Genomic DNA, 18,249 nt, shown 5'->3' with positions numbered 1-18,249 from the left:
GGAGTAACAGGCACCACACTACCAACAGGAGCAACAGTAGCAACAGGCACAACACTACCAACAGGAGTAATGGAGTAACAGGCACCTAACTACCAACAGGAGTAACAGGAGTAACAGGCACCACACTACCAACAAGAGTAACCGAGTAACAGGCACCACACTACCAACAGGAGCAAAGGAGTAACATGCACCACACTACCAACAGGAGCAACAGGAGAAACAGGCACCACACAACCAACAGGAGCAACAGGAGTAATAGGCACCACACTACCAACAGAAGCAACAGGAGTAACAGGCACCACACTACCAACAGGAGCAACAGGAGCAACACGCACCACACTACCAACAGAAGCAACAGGAGTAACAGGCACCACACTACCAACAGGAGCAACAGGAGTTACAGGCACCACACTACCAACAGGAGCAACAGCAGTAACAGGCACCTAACTACCAACAGGAGCAACAGGTATAACAGGCACCACACTATCAACAGGAGCAACTGGAGTAACAGGCACCACACTACCAACAGGAGCAACAGGAGAAACAGGCACCACACTACCAACAGGAGCAACAGGAGTAACAGCCACCACACTACAAACAGGAGCAGCAGGAGTAACAGGCACCACACTACCAACAGGAGCAACATGTGAAACAGGCACCACACTACCAACAGGAGCAACAGGAGAAACAGGCACCACACTACCAACAGGAGCAACAGGAGTAACAGCCACTACACTACGAACAGGAGCAGCAGGAGTAACAGGCACCACACTACCAACAGGAGCAACAGGAGTAAAAGGCACCACACTACCAACAGGAGCAACAGGAGTAACAGGCACCTAAGTACCAACAGGAGCACAGGAGCAACAGGCACCACACTACCAACAGGAGCAACAGGAGTAACAGGCACCTAACTACCAACAGGAGCAACAGGAGAAACAGGCACCACACTGCCAACAGGAGCAACAGGAGTAACAGCCACCACACTACCAACAGGAGCAACCGGAGAAACAGGCACCACACTACCAACAGGAGTAACAGGAGAAACAGGCACCACACTACCAACAGGAGCAACAGGAGTAACAGGCACCTAACTACCAACAGGAGCAACAGGAGTAACAGGCACCTAACTACCAACAGGAGCAACAGGAGTAACAGGCACCACACTACCAACAGGAGCAACAGGAGTAACAGGCACCTAACTACCAACAGGAGCAACAGGAGTAACAGGAACCTAACTACCAACAGGAGCAACAGGAGTAACAGGCACCACACTACCAACATGAGCAACAGGAGCAACAGGCACCACACTACCAACAGGAGCAACAGGAGTAACAGGAACCACACTACCAACAGGAGCAACAGGAGCAACAGGCACCACACTACCAAAAGGAGCAACAGGAGTAACAGGCGCCACACTACCAACAGGAGCAACAGGAGTAACAGGAACGACACTACCAACAGGAGCAACAGGAGCAACAGGCACCACACTACCAACAGGAGCAACAGGAGTAACAGGCACCTAACTACCAACAGGAGCAACAGGAGTAACAGGCACCTAACTACCAACAGGAGCAACAGGAGTAACAGGCACCACACTACCAACAGTAGCATCAGGAGTAACAGGCACCTAACTACCAACAGGAGAAACAGGAGTAACAGGCACCTAACTACCAACAGGAGCAACAGGAGTAACAGGCACCACACTACCAACATGAGCAGCAGGAGCAACAGGCACCACACTATCAACAGGAGCACAGGAGTAACAGGCACCACACTACCAACAGGAGCAACAGGAGCAACAGGCACCACACTACCAACAGGAGCAACAGGAGTTTACAGGCACCACACTACCAACAGGAGCAACAGGAGTAACAGGCACCTAACTACCAACAGGAGCAACAGGAGTAACAGGCACCACACTACCAACAGGAGTAACAGAGTAGCAGGCACCTAACTACCAACAGGAGCAACAGGAGTAACAGGCACCACACTACCAACAGGAGTAACAGAGTAACAGGCACCTAACTACCAACAGGAGCAACAGGAGGAACAGGCACCACACTACCAACAGGAGTAACAGAGTAACAGGCACCTAACTACCAACAGGAGTAACAGAGTAACAGGCTCCACACTACCAACAGGAGCAACAGTAGCAACAGGCACAACACTACCAACAGGAGTAATGGAGTAACAGGCACCTAACTACCAACAGGAGTAACAGGAGTAACAGGCACCACACTACCAACAGGAGCAACAGGAGCAACAGGCACCACACAACCAACAGGAGCAACAGGAGTAATAGGCACCACACTACCAACAGAAGCAACAGGAGTAACAGGCACCACACTACCAACAGGAGCAACAGGAGCAACACGCACCACACTACCAACAGAAGCAACAGGAGTAACAGGCACCACACTACCAACAGGAGCAACAGGAGTAACAGGAACCACACTACCAACAGGAGCAACAGGAGTAACAGGCACCACACTACCAACAGGAGCAACAGGAGAAACAGCTACCACACTACAAACAGGAGCAACAGGAGTAACAGGCACCACACAACCAACAGGAGCAACAGGAGTAACAGGAACCACACTACCAACATGATCAACAGGAGCAACAGGCACCACACTATCAAGAAGAGTAACAGGAGTAACAGGCACCACACTACCAACAGGAGCAACAGGAGTAACTGGCACCACACTACCAACAGGAGCAACAGGAGTAACAGGCACCACACTACCAACAGGAGCAACAGGAGCAACAGGCACCACACTACCAACAGGAGCAACAGGCACCACACTACCAACAGGAGCAACATGCACCACACTACCAACAGGAGCAACAGGAGTAACAGGCACCACACTACCAACAGGAGCAACAGGAGTAACAGGCACCACACTACCAACAGGAGCAACAGGAGCAACAGGCACCACACTACCAACAGGAGCAACAGGCACCACACTACCAACAGGAGTAACGGAGCAACAGGCACAACACTACCATCAGGAGTAACGGAGTAACAGGCACCACACTACCAACAGGAGCAACAGGAGCAACGGGCACCACAATACCAACAGGAGCAACAGGAGTTACAGGCACCACACTACCAACAGGAGCAACAGCAGTAACAGGCACCTAACTACCAACAGGATCAACAGGTGTAACAGGCACCACACTACCAACAGGAGCAACTGGAGTAACAGGCACCACACTACCAACAGGAGCAACAGGAGTAACAGGCTCCTAACTACCAACAGGAGCAACAGGAGAAACAGACACCACACTACCAACAGGAACAACAGGAGTAACAGCCACCACACTACGAACAGGAGCAGCAGGAGTAACAGGCACCACACTACCAACAGGAGCAACAGGTGAAACAGGCACCACACTACCAACAGGAGCAACAGGAAAAACAGGCACCACACTACCAACAGGAGCAACAGGAGGAACAGGCACCACACTACCAACAGGAGTAACAGAGTAACAGGCACCTAACTACCAACAGGAGCAACAGGAGTAACAGGCACCACACTACCAACAGGAGCAACAGTAGCAACAGGCACAACACTACCAACAGGAGTAATGGAGTAACAGGCACCTAACTACCAACAGGAGTAACAGGAGTAACAGGCACCACACTACCAACAAGAGTAACCGAGTAACAGGCACCACACTACCAACAGGAACAAAGGAGTAACATGCACCACACTACCAACAGGAGCAACAGGAGCAACAGGCACCACACAACCAACAGGAGCAACAGGAGTAATAGGCACCACACTACCAACAGGAGTAACAGGAGAAACAGGCACCACACTACCAACAGGAGCAACAGGAGTAACAGGCACCTAACTACCAACAGGAGCAACAGGAGTAACAGGCACCTAACTACCAACAGGAGCAACAGGAGTAACAGGCACCACACTACCAACAGGAGCAACAGGAGTAACAGGCACCTAACTACCAACAGGAGCAACAGGAGTAACAGGCACCTAACTACCAACAGGAGCAACAGGAGTAACAGGCACCACACTACCAACATGAGCAACAGGAGCAACAGGCACCACACTACCAACAGGAGCAACAGGAGTAACAGGAACCACACTACCAACAGGAGCAACAGGAGCAACAGGCACCACACTACCAAAAGGAGCAACAGGAGTAACAGGCGCCACACTACCAACAGGAGCAACAGGAGTAACAGGAACCACACTACCAACAGGAGCAACAGGAGCAACAGGCACCACACTACCAACAGGAGCAACAGGAGTAACAGGCACCTAACTACCAACAGGAGCAACAGGAGTAACAGGCACCTAACTACCAACAGGAGCAACAGGAGTAACAGGCACCACACTACCAACAGTAGCGTCAGGAGTAACAGGCACCTAACTACCAACAGGAGAAACAGGAGTAACAGGCACCTAACTACCAACAGGAGCAACAGGAGTAACAGGCACCACACTACCAACATGAGCAACAGGAGCAACAGGCACCACACTATCAACAGGAGCACAGGAGTAACAGGCACCACACTACCAACAGGAGAAACAGGAGCAACAGGCACCACACTCCCAACAGGAGCAACAGGAGTTTACAGGCACCACACTACCAACAGGAGCAACAGGAGTAACAGGCACCTAACTACCAACAGGAGCAACAGGAGTAACAGGCACCACACTACCAACAGGAGTAACAGAGTATCAGGCACCTAACTACCAACAGGAGCAACAGGAGGAACAGGCACCACACTACCAACAGGAGTAACAGAGTAACAGGCACCTAACTACCAACAGGAGTAACAGAGTAACAGGCTCCACACTACCAACAGGAGCAACAGTAGCAACAGGCACAACACTACCAACAGGAGTAATGGAGTAACAGGCACCTAACTACCAACAGGAGTAACAGGAGTAACAGGCACCACACTACCAACAAGAGTAACCGAGTAACAGGCACCACACTACCAACAGGAGCAAAGGAGTAACATGCACAACACTACCAACAGGAGTAACGAAGTAACAGGCAGCTAACTACCAAAAGGAGCAACAGGAGTAACAGGCACCAAACTACCAACAGGAGCAACAGGAGTAACAGGCACAACACTACCAACAGGAGTAACGAAGTAACAGGCAGCTAACTACCAAAAGGAGCAACAGGAGTAACAGGCACCACTCTACCAACAGGAGCAACAGGAGTAACATACACCCCACTACCAACAGGAGCAACAGGAGTAACAGGCACCACACTACCAACAGGAGCAACAGGAGTAACAGGCACCTAACTACCAACAGGAGCAACAGGAGAAACAGGCACCACACTACCAACAGCAGCAACAGGAGTAACAGCCACCACACTATGAACAGTAGCAACAGGAGTAACAGGCACCACACTACCAACAGGAGCAACAGGAGTAACAGGAACCACACTACCAACATGAGAAACAGGAGCAACAGGCACCACACTATCAACAGGAGCAACAGGAGTAACAGGCACCACACTACCAACAGGAGCAACAGGCACCACACTACCAACAGGAGCAACAGGCACCACACCACCAACAGGAGCAACAGGCACCACACTACCAACAGGAGCAACAGGCACAACACTACCAACAGGTGCAACAGGAGTAACAGGCACCACACTACCAACAGGAGCAACAGGAGCAACAGGCACCACACTACCAACAGGAGCAACAGGAGTAACAGGCACCACACTACCAACAGGAGCAACAGGAGAAACAGCTACCACACTACAAACAGGAGCAACAGGAGTAACAGGCACCACACAACCAACAGGAGCAACAGGAGTAACAGGAACCACACTACCAACATGATCAACAGGAGCAACAGGCACCACACTATCAAGAAGAGTAACAGGAGTAACAGGCACCACACTACCAACAGGAGCAACAGGAGTAACTGGCACCACACTACCAACAGGAGCAACAGGAGTAACAGGCACCACACTACCAACAGGAGCAACAGGAGCAACAGGCACCACACTACCAACAGGAGCAACAGGCACCACACTACCAACAGGAGCAACATGCACCACACTACCAACAGGAGCAACAGGAGTAACAGGCACCACACTACCAACAGGAGCAACAGGAGTAACAGGCACCACACTACCAACAGGAGCAACAGGAGCAACAGGCACCACACTACCAACAGGAGCAACAGGCACCACACTACCAACAGGAGTAACGGAGTAACAGGCACCTAACTACCAACAGGAGCAACAGGAGCAACAGGCACAACACTACCATCAGGAGTAACGGAGTAACGGGCACCACACTACCAACAGGAGCAACAGGAGCAACGGGCACGACAATACCAACAGGAGCAACAGGAGTTACAGGCACCACACTACCAACAGGAGCAACAGCAGTAACAGGCACCTAACTACCAACAGGAGCAACAGGTGTAACAGGCACCACACTTCCAACAGGAGCAACTGGAGTAACAGGCACCACACTACCAACAGGAGCAACAGGAGTAACAGGCTCCTAACTACCAACAGGAGCAACAGGAGAAACAGACACCACACTACCAACAGGAACAACAGGAGTAACAGCCACCACACTACGAACAGGAGCAGCAGGAGTAACAGGCACCACACTACCAACAGGAGCAACAGGTGAAACAGGCACCACACTACCAACAGGAGCAACAGGAAAAACAGGCACCACACTACCAACAGGAGCAACAGGAGGAACAGGCACCACACTACCAACAGGAGTAACAGAGTAACAGGCACCTAACTACCAACAGGAGCAACAGGAGTAACAGGCACCACACTACCAACAGGAGCAACAGTAGCAACAGGCACAACACTACCAACAGGAGTAATGGAGTAACAGGCACCTAACTACCAACAGGAGTAACAGGAGTAACAGGCACCACACTACCAACAAGAGTAACCGAGTAACAGGCACCACACTACCAACAGGAGCAAAGGAGGAACATGCACCACACTACCAACAGGAGCAACAGGAGCAACAGGCACCACACAACCAACAGGAGCAACAGGAGTAATAGGCACCACACTACCAACAGAAGCAACAGGAGTAACAGGCACCACACTACCAACAGGAGCAACAGGAGCAACACGCACCACACTACCAACAGAAGCAACAGGAGTAACAGGCACCACACTACCAACAGGAGCAACAGGAGTTACAGGCACCACACTACCAACAGGAGCAACAGCAGTAACAGGCACCTAACTACCAACAGGAGCAACAGGTATAACAGGCACCACACTATCAACAGGAGCAACTGGAGTAACAGGCACCACACTACCAACAGGAGCAACAGGAGAAACAGGCACCACACTACCAACAGGAGCAACAGGAGTAACAGCCACCACACTACAAACAGGAGCAGCAGGAGTAACAGGCACCACACTACCAACAGGAGCAACATGTGAAACAGGCACCACACTACCAACAGGAGCAACAGGAGAAACAGGCACCACACTACCAACAGGAGCAACAGGAGTAACAGCCACTACACTACGAACAGGAGCAGCAGGAGTAACAGGCACCACACTACCAACAGGAGCAACAGGAGTAAAAGGCACCACACTACCAACAGGAGCAACAGGAGTAACAGGCACCTAAGTACCAACAGGAGCACAGGAGCAACAGGCACCACACTACCAACAGGAGCAACAGGAGTAACAGGCACCTAACTACCAACAGGAGCAACAGGAGAAACAGGCACCACACTGCCAACAGGAGCAACAGGAGTAACAGCCACCACACTACCAACAGGAGCAACCGGAGAAACAGGCACCACACTACCAACAGGAGTAACAGGAGAAACAGGCACCACACTACCAACAGGAGCAACAGGAGTAACAGGCACCTAACTACCAACAGGAGCAACAGGAGTAACAGGCACCTAACTACCAACAGGAGCAACAGGAGTAACAGGCACCACACTACCAACAGGAGCAACAGGAGTAACAGGCACCTAACTACCAACAGGAGCAACAGGAGTAACAGGAACCTAACTACCAACAGGAGCAACAGGAGTAACAGGCACCACACTACCAACATGAGCAACAGGAGCAACAGGCACCACACTACCAACAGGAGCAACAGGAGTAACAGGAACCACACTACCAACAGGAGCAACAGGAGCAACAGGCACCACACTACCAAAAGGAGCAACAGGAGTAACAGGCGCCACACTACCAACAGGAGCAACAGGAGTAACAGGAACCACACTACCAACAGGAGCAACAGGAGCAACAGGCACCACACTACCAACAGGAGCAACAGGAGTAACAGGCACCTAACTACCAACAGGAGCAACAGGAGTAACAGGCACCTAACTACCAACAGGAGCAACAGGAGTAACAGGCACCACACTACCAACAGTAGCATCAGGAGTAACAGGCACCTAACTACCAACAGGAGAAACAGGAGTAACAGGCACCTAACTACCAACAGGAGCAACAGGAGTAACAGGCACCACACTACCAACATGAGCAGCAGGAGCAACAGGCACCACACTATCAACAGGAGCACAGGAGTAACAGGCACCACACTACCAACAGGAGCAACAGGAGCAACAGGCACCACACTACCAACAGGAGCAACAGGAGTTTACAGGCACCACACTACCAACAGGAGCAACAGGAGTAACAGGCACCTAACTACCAACAGGAGCAACAGGAGTAACAGGCACCACACTACCAACAGGAGTAACAGAGTAGCAGGCACCTAACTACCAACAGGAGCAACAGGAGTAACAGGCACCACACTACCAACAGGAGTAACAGAGTAACAGGCACCTAACTACCAACAGGAGCAACAGGAGGAACAGGCACCACACTACCAACAGGAGTAACAGAGTAACAGGCACCTAACTACCAACAGGAGTAACAGAGTAACAGGCTCCACACTACCAACAGGAGCAACAGTAGCAACAGGCACAACACTACCAACAGGAGTAATGGAGTAACAGGCACCTAACTACCAACAGGAGTAACAGGAGTAACAGGCACCACACTACCAACAAGAGTAACCGAGTAACAGGCACCACACTACCAACAGGAGCAAAGGAGTAACATGCACCACACTACCAACAGGAGCAACAGGAGCAACAGGCACCACACAACCAACAGGAGCAACAGGAGTAATAGGCACCACACTACCAACAGAAGCAACAGGAGTAACAGGCACCACACTACCAACAGGAGCAACAGGAGCAACACGCACCACACTACCAACAGAAGCAACAGGAGTAACAGGCACCACACTACCAACAGGAGCAACAGGAGTAACAGGAACCACACTACCAACAGGAGCAACAGGAGTAACAGGCACCACACTACCAACAGGAGCAACAGGAGAAACAGCTACCACACTACAAACAGGAGCAACAGGAGTAACAGGCACCACACAACCAACAGGAGCAACAGGAGTAACAGGAACCACACTACCAACATGATCAACAGGAGCAACAGGCACCACACTATCAAGAAGAGTAACAGGAGTAACAGGCACCACACTACCAACAGGAGCAACAGGAGTAACTGGCACCACACTACCAACAGGAGCAACAGGTGTAACAGGCACCACACTACCAACAGGAGCAACAGGAGCAACAGGCACCACACTACCAACAGGAGCAACAGGCACCACACTACCAACAGGAGCAACATGCACCACACTACCAACAGGAGCAACAGGAGTAACAGGCACCACACTACCAACAGGAGCAACAGGAGTAACAGGCACCACACTACCAACAGGAGCAACAGGAGAAACAGGCACCACACTACCAACAGGAGCAACAGGCACCACACTACCAACAGGAGTAACGGAGTAACAGGCACCTAACTACCAACAGGAGCAACAGGAGCAACAGGCACAACACTACCATCAGGAGTAACGGAGTAACAGGCACCACACTACCAACAGGAGCAACAGGAGCAACGGGCACCACAATACCAACAGGAGCAACAGGAGTTACAGGCACCACACTACCAACAGGAGCAACAGCAGTAACAGGCACCTAACTACCAACAGGATCAACAGGTGTAACAGGCACCACACTACCAACAGGAGCAACTGGAGTAACAGGCACCACACTACCAACAGGAGCAACAGGAGTAACAGGCTCCTAACTACCAACAGGAGCAACAGGAGAAACAGACACCACACTACCAACAGGAACAACAGGAGTAACAGCCACCACACTACGAACAGGAGCAGCAGGAGTAACAGGCACCACACTACCAACAGGAGCAACAGGTGAAACAGGCACCACACTACCAACAGGAGCAACAGGAAAAACAGGCACCACACTACCAACAGGAGCAACAGGAGGAACAGGCACCACACTACCAACAGGAGTAACAGAGTAACAGGCACCTAACTACCAACAGGAGCAACAGGAGTAACAGGCACCACACTACCAACAGGAGCAACAGTAGCAACAGGCACAACACTACCAACAGGAGTAATGGAGTAACAGGCACCTAACTACCAACAGGAGTAACAGGAGTAACAGGCACCACACTACCAACAAGAGTAACCGAGTAACAGGCACCACACTACCAACAGGAACAAAGGAGTAACATGCACCACACTACCAACAGGAGCAACAGGAGCAACAGGCACCACACAACCAACAGGAGCAACAGGAGTAATAGGCACCACACTACCAACAGAAGCAACAGGAGTAACAGGCACCACACTACCAACAGGAGCAACAGGAGCAACACGCACCACACTACCAACAGAAGCAACAGGAGGAACAGGCACCACACTACCAACAGGAGTAACAGAGTAACAGGCACCACACTACCAACAGGAGCAACAGGAGGAACAGGCACCACACTACCAACAGGAGCAACAGGAGTAACAGGCACCACACTACCAACAGGAGCAACAGTAGCAACAGGCACAACACTACCAACAGGAGTAATGGAGTAACAGGCACCTAACTACCAACAGGAGTAACAGGAGTAACAGGCACCACACTACCAACAAGAGTAACCGAGTAACAGGCACCACACTACCAACAGGAGCAAAGGAGTAACATGCACCACACTACCAACAGGAGCAACAGGAGCAACGGGCACCACACAACCAACAGGAGCAACAGGAGTAATAGGCACCACACTACCAACAGAAGCAACAGGAGTAACAGGCACCACACTACCAACAGGAGCAACAGGAGCAACACGCACCACACTACCAACTGAAGCAACAGGAGTAACAGGCACCACACTACCAACAGGAGCAACAGGAGTAACAGTCACCACACTACCAACAGGAGCAACAGGAGTAACAGGTACCACACTACCAAAAGGAGCAACAGGAGCAACAGGCACCACCCTACCAACAGGAGCAACAGGAGTTACAGGCACCACACTACCAACAGGAGCAACAGCAGTAACAGGCACCTAACTACCAACAGGAGCAACAGGTATAACAGGCACCACACTATCAACAGGAGCAACTGGAGTAACAGGCACCACACTACCAACAGGAGCAACAGGAGAAACAGGCACCACACTACCAACAGGAGCAACAGGAGTAACAGCCACCACACTACAAACAGGAGCAGCAGGAGTAACAGGCACCACACTACCAACAGGAGCAACAGGTGAAACAGGCACCACACTACCAACAGGAGCAACAGGAGAAACAGGCACCACACTACCAACAGGAGCAACAGGAGTAACAGCCACTACACTACGAACAGGAGCAACAGGAGTAACAGGCACCACACTACCAACAGGAGCAACAGGAGTAAAAGGCACCACACTACCAACAGGAGCAACAGGAGTAACAGGCACCTAAGTACCAACAGGAGCACAGGAGCAACAGGCACCACACTACCAACAGGAGCAACAGGAGTAACAGGCACCTAACTACCAACAGGAGCAACAGGAGAAACAGGCACCACACTGCCAACAGGAGCAACAGGAGTAACAGCCACCACACTACCAACAGGAGCAACCGGAGAAACAGGCACCACACTACCAACAGGAGTAACAGGAGAAACAGGCACCACACTACCAACAGGAGCAACAGGAGTAACAGGCACCTAACTACCAACAGGAGCAACAGGAGTAACAGGCACCTAACTACCAACAGGAGCAACAGGAGTAACAGGCACCACACTACCAACAGGAGCAACAGGAGTAACAGGCACCTAACTACCAACAGGAGCAACAGGAGTAACAGGCACCTAACTACCAACAGGAGCAACAGGAGTAACAGGCACCACACTACCAACAGGAGCAACAGGAGCAACAGGCACCACACTACCAACAGGAGCAACAGGAGTAACAGGAACCACACTACCAACAGGAGCAACAGGAGCAACAGGCACCACACTACCAAAAGGAGCAACAGGAGTAACAGGCGCCACACTACCAACAGGAGCAACAGGAGTAACAGGAACCACACTACCAACAGGAGCAACAGGAGCAACAGGCACCACACTACCAACAGGAGCAACAGGAGTAACAGGCACCTAACTACCAACAGGAGCAACAGGAGTAACAGGCACCTAACTACCAACAGGAGCAACAGGAGTAACAGGCACCACACTACCAACAGTAGCATCAGGAGTAACAGGCACCTAACTACCAACAGGAGAAACAGGAGTAACAGGCACCTAACTACCAACAGGAGCAACAGGAGCAACAGGCACCACACTATCAACAGGAGCACAGGAGTAACAGGCACCACACTACCAACAGGAGCAACAGGAGCAACAGGCACCACACTACCAACAGGAGCAACAGGAGTTTACAGGCACCACACTACCAACAGGAGCAACAGGAGTAACAGGCACCTAACTACCAACAGGAGCAACAGGAGTAACAGGCACCACACTACCAACAGGAGTAACAGAGTAGCAGGCACCTAACTACCAACAGGAGCAACAGGAGTAACAGGCACCACACTACCAACAGGAGTAACAGAGTAACAGGCACCTAACTACCAACAGGAGCAACAGGAGGAACAGGCACCACACTACCAACAGGAGTAACAGAGTAACAGGCACCTAACTACCAACAGGAGTAACAGAGTAACAGGCTCCACACTACCAACAGGAGCAACAGTAGCAACAGACACAACACTACCAACAGGAGTAATGGAGTAACAGGCACCTAACTACCAACAGGAGTAACAGGAGTAACAGGCACCACACTACCAACAAGAGTAACCGAGTAACAGGCACCACACTACCAACAGGAGCAAAGGAGTAACATGCACCACACTACCAACAGGAGCAACAGGAGCAACAGGCACCACACAACCAACAGGAGCAACAGGAGTAATAGGCACCACACTACCAACAGAAGCAACAGGAGTAACAGGCACCACACTACCAACAGGAGCAACAGGAGCAACACGCACCACACTACCAACAGAAGCAACAGGAGTAACAGGCACCACACTACCAACAGGAGCAACAGGAGTAACAGGAACCACACTACCAACAGGAGCAACAGGAGTAACAGGTACCACACTACCAAAAGGAGCAACAGGAGCAACAGGCACCACCCTACCAACAGGAGCAACAGGAGTTACAGGCACCACACTACCAACAGGAGCAACAGCAGTAACAGGCACCTAACTACCAACAGGAGCAACAGGTGTAACAGGCACCACACTACAAACAGGAGCAACTGGAGTAACAGGCACCACACTACCAACAGGAGCAACAGGAGTAACAGGCACCTAACTACCAACAGGAGCAACAGGAGAAACAGGCACCACACTACCAACAGGAGCAACAGGAGTAACAGCCACCACACTACGAACAGGAGCAGCAGGAGTAACAGGCTCCACACTACCAACAGGAGCAACAGGTGAAACAGGCACCACACTACCAACAGGAGCAACAGGAGAAAAATGGCACCACACTACCAACAGGAGCAACAGGAGTAACAGCCACCACACTACGAACAGGAGCAACAGGAGTAACAGGAACCACACTACCAACAGGAGCAACAGGAGTAACAGGAACCACATTACCAACAGGAGCAACAGGAGTAACAGGCACCACACTACCAACAGGAGCAACAGGAGTAACAGGCACCTAAGTACCAACAGGAGCAACAGGCACCACACTACCAACAGGAGCAACAGGAGTAACAGGCACCTAACTACCAACAGGAGCAACAGGAGAAACAGGCACCACACTACCAACAGGAGCAACAGGAGTAACAGCCACCACACTACCAACAGGAGCAACAGGAGAAACAGGCACCACACTACCAACAAGAGCAACAGGAGGAACAGGCACCACACTACCAACAGGAGCAACAGGAGTAACAGGCACCTAACTACCAACAGGAGCAACAGGAGTAACAGGCACTTAACTACCAACAGGAGCAACAGGAGTAACAGGCACCGCACTACCAACAGTAGCAACAGGAGTAACAGGCACCTAACTACCAACAGGAGCAACAGGAGTAACAGGCACCTAACTACCAACAGGAGCAACAGGAGTAACAGGCACCACACTACCAACATGAGCAACAGGAGCAACAGGCACCACACTACCAACAGGAGCAACAGGAGTAACAGGAACCACACTACCAACAGGAGCAACAGGAGCAACAGGCACCACACTACCAACAGGAGCAACAGGAGTAACAGGCGCCACACTACCAACAGGAGCAACAGGAGTAACAGGAACCACACTACCAACAGGAGCAACAGGAGCAACAGGCACCACACTACCAACAGGAGCAACAGGAGTAACAGGCACCTAACTACCAACAGGAGCAACAGGAGTAACAGGCACCTAACTACCAACAGGAGCAACAGGAGTAACAGGCACCACACTACCAACAGTAGCAACAGGAGTAACAGGCACCTAACTACCAACAGGAGCAACAGGAGTAACAGGCACCTAACTACCAACAGGAGCAACAGGAGTAACAGGCACCACACTACCAACATGAGCAACAGGAGCAACAGGCACCACACTATCAACAGGAGCACAGGAGTAACAGGCACCACACTACCAACAGGAGCAACAGGAGCAACAGGCACCACACTACCAACAGGAGCAACAGGAGTTTACAGGCACCACACTACCAACAGGAGCAACAGGAGTAACAGGCACCTAACTGCCAACAGGAGCAACAGGAGTAACAGGCACCACACTACCAACAGGAGTAACAGAGTAGCAGGCACCTAACTACCAACAGGAGCAACAGGAGTAACAGGCACCACACTACCAACAGGAGTAACAGAGTAGCAGGCACCTAACTACCAACAGGAGCAACAGGAGCAACAGGCACCACACTACCAACAGGAGCAACAGGCACCACACTACCAACAGGAGCAACAGGAGTAACAGGCACCACACTACCAACAGGAGTAACAGAATAGCAGGCACCTAACTACCAACAGGAGCAACAGGAGTAACAGGCACCACACTACCAACAGGAGTAACAGGCACCACACTACCAACACATCAATTCGTTACAGAAAAGGATGACTACATTCAAATCCATGAAATTGAAACAACAGCTTGCAGTGAACTGGAATTCACTGTCTATGTATTGTTCGGACGGCTGGCTCCTCCCTGGGCTCCAACCTCACCTACCCCATATAAACCTTGGTTTTCCAGCCTTACCTCAGATTCACCTGAGGACTATTGTATTTACCGGCCATTTATTGTAAGCTATTAAAAGCATGTTTGTACCCCTCACTTGTCTCTGAGTGCAATCAGTCATGTTACAATTTTAGTAGCTTAACTTTGAAGCAGAATGGAAGCTCTGTTGAAGCCAGGCATGCTCAAGGTCGACCCTCTGTCCCCTGGGGCCCCAGAGTAATTTGCCTACTGTCTTGAATGCTTCCAGTCCTACCTGATTGCCACACAAGATGTCTTCAACACTGTAAGTCTCCAGAGATTGGCACTTCTCTCTCATGTTGGCCCCAAAGGGTATGCTGTCATCAGAGACTGTGCTACATATGAGTCAGCCATAGAAGGTTTGAAGGCCCACTACATGAGGCACCAGAATGACGAGCTGGCAAGGCACCAACTCTCTCAACGTTGGCAGCATCCGTGTGAGTCACTGGATGACTATGTTCTTGAACTGTGGGCCCTCACCAGAAAATGTCACTACGAAGCCGCCTTGGCCTGGGTGAGAGAGAAGGAACAAACCTGGGACACTCTCGTTGCAGGAGTGAAGTTGAGGTATATGAGGCAGCGACTGCTAGAGTTGGGGAAAAAAAACTTGGCCAACACCCTGGGAGCTGATGACCTCACAGGCAAAAGCAGTGCCTTTTCAAAGGACAAGATCATTGGGGCACCAGTGACCGCCACAGCCCCAGTGCCGACCGCTGCGGCCAAGCGCGACTGGTGATGTTACACCCCCACACCTGATGCCCCACAAAGGACTCTGTGTGCTCAGGATGCGGTAAGCGAGAGTGCTGGGTAGAAGTCTGCCAGGCTAAAGGGAACCCAAAGAGGATGACCGCATGAAACCCCTGAATCATCACTCGAACCATGTCCGAGACCTGAAGAGTTGGCCTCAGCCTCTCTGTGCTGTTCGCCGCTAGTGTCTTGCTGCGTTTCATGGCAGGACCTGCCACCAGAAGTAAAGCATCACGGGAAGTCACGGCACCTCAAGGTCAGCGTCACCTAGTCCTTCGTCGGATCAAGATGGAGGGCGGCCATCTTGCCGCACCTTGTGCTCGACGCCATTTTGACTGTCCGCAGGCCAAGAGGAGAGAGTCGACATCAGCATGGGGAGCAATGGGGTTTCTAGAGCACTGGCATCGGTCGTCCTGGATCAGGCAATACCTCCCCGATTGAATAATTCATCAATGGAGGGGAGGGAAAATGGACATTTCACTGATTGCTTAGTAGTCAATGGCTCCAGTGAGAGCTATATAAACTCTGCGACAGCTCTGGGGTACAACTTAAGAGTGTACCTGACGGACTATCATATTTTCCTAGCTTCACACTCACACTCTGCAATGATCCAGGGGTATTGTATAGTATATCTATGTGGTGAGCTGTCGGTCAGAAGCAAACACACAAAACCAACATACTTTATTCGACGTAAACTTCCACAGAGCCAACTGTGAGGAGAACTGCTGTAAACTCTGAGATTGACTTCGAAGGGCTGGCTCAGGCTTATATCCCGGAGTGTGATTGACACCCGACTGGGGGTGGGGGGTGGGGGGCTTGGTCCATTCAGGTCGGCTGATTGACAGCCAGCCAGGTGTTGTCTTGTCCCCATGCTCTTCTGCAGGTACAGAGGTTGCCCCCTGCAGTAGGCCAACGTTCTATCTGTAAAGGTTGGGTGGGGGGGGGTGAAATTTTGTAAGTTCCAATTGTATGTACTGATGGATTTGTGTGCTCCTATGTTGCTGAGCCTGGACTTCCTGTCTCACCTTATAAGCGTGACCACAGAGTTCTCTGGCCCATACCCTCCAATCACGGTATGGAATAGAAGGTCCCAAAAGCCAGATGCCATGTGCAGTCTCTCCACCTTAAATATTGATGAATTACCTCCCCCACCCCCACTGTTTCTTAACCTGACTCTCGATTGCAAACCAATAGCTACAAAGAGCAGGCGATACAATGTGGGGGTGGGGAATTTACCAGAGCCGAGACACAGCAGCTGCTCAGAGAAAACATCATTGAGCCTAGCAACAGCCCATGAAGAGCCCAGGTGGGAAAGAGGAAGAAAGGTCCAGGCTAGTGATTGACTATAGCCAAACAATTAATTGTTTTATACTCCTGGATGTGTACTCCCTTCCTTGAATTTCGGACATGGTAAACAAAATTGTGCAGTATTGGGTGAATTCGACCATCGACCTGAAAGCTGCACACCATCAGTTAATGATCCGTTCCGAGGACCACCCCTACCCAGCATATGAGACCGACAGATAGCCCTATCAGTTCCGGATGATCTCTTTAGGTATCACCAATGGGGTCTTGATCTTCCAGAGTCAGGTGGACAAAATAGTCGATGAGTACAGATTGAAGGCCACCTCCCTTATCTCGACAAATGTCACCATTTGTGGACACTCTCTGGAAGACAAGACACCAATCTCCATAGGTTTATCCACATGACCAAGGCCCTGAACCTCGTGTACAACTCCAGTAAGTGCGTGTTGTGGATGAAACGTCTGGTGATCCTGGACTATGTGGTGGAGAATGGTGTCATTGGCCATGACCCTGATCGAATGTGCTCCCTGTTAGACCTCCCGATCCTGAG

At 51.1% G+C, this 18,249-nt stretch overlaps 1 protein-coding gene across 1 annotated transcript; it reads left to right on the top strand.

The window, feature by feature from the left end:
* Window positions 1-2,609: 2,609 nt before the first annotated feature.
* On the top strand, window positions 2,610-16,383 carry LOC138743586 (GATA zinc finger domain-containing protein 14-like). The gene is made up of 10 exons (XM_069899102.1): window positions 2,610-2,701; window positions 3,051-3,383; window positions 5,550-5,936; window positions 6,322-6,654; window positions 6,896-7,048; window positions 9,953-10,285; window positions 11,277-11,465; window positions 14,249-14,475; window positions 15,425-15,573; window positions 15,877-16,383. The coding sequence occupies exons 1-10, from the start codon at window positions 2,610-2,612 to the stop codon at window positions 16,381-16,383; spliced, it is 2,703 nt and encodes a 900-aa protein (XP_069755203.1).
* The last annotated feature ends 1,866 nt before the right edge of the window (window positions 16,384-18,249 follow it).

This window comes from Narcine bancroftii, chromosome 9 (assembly GCF_036971445.1).
Source record: "Narcine bancroftii isolate sNarBan1 chromosome 9, sNarBan1.hap1, whole genome shotgun sequence".
NCBI lineage: Eukaryota > Metazoa > Chordata > Chondrichthyes > Torpediniformes > Narcinidae > Narcine > Narcine bancroftii.
This window is presented reverse-complemented; position numbering and strand designations above follow the sequence as displayed.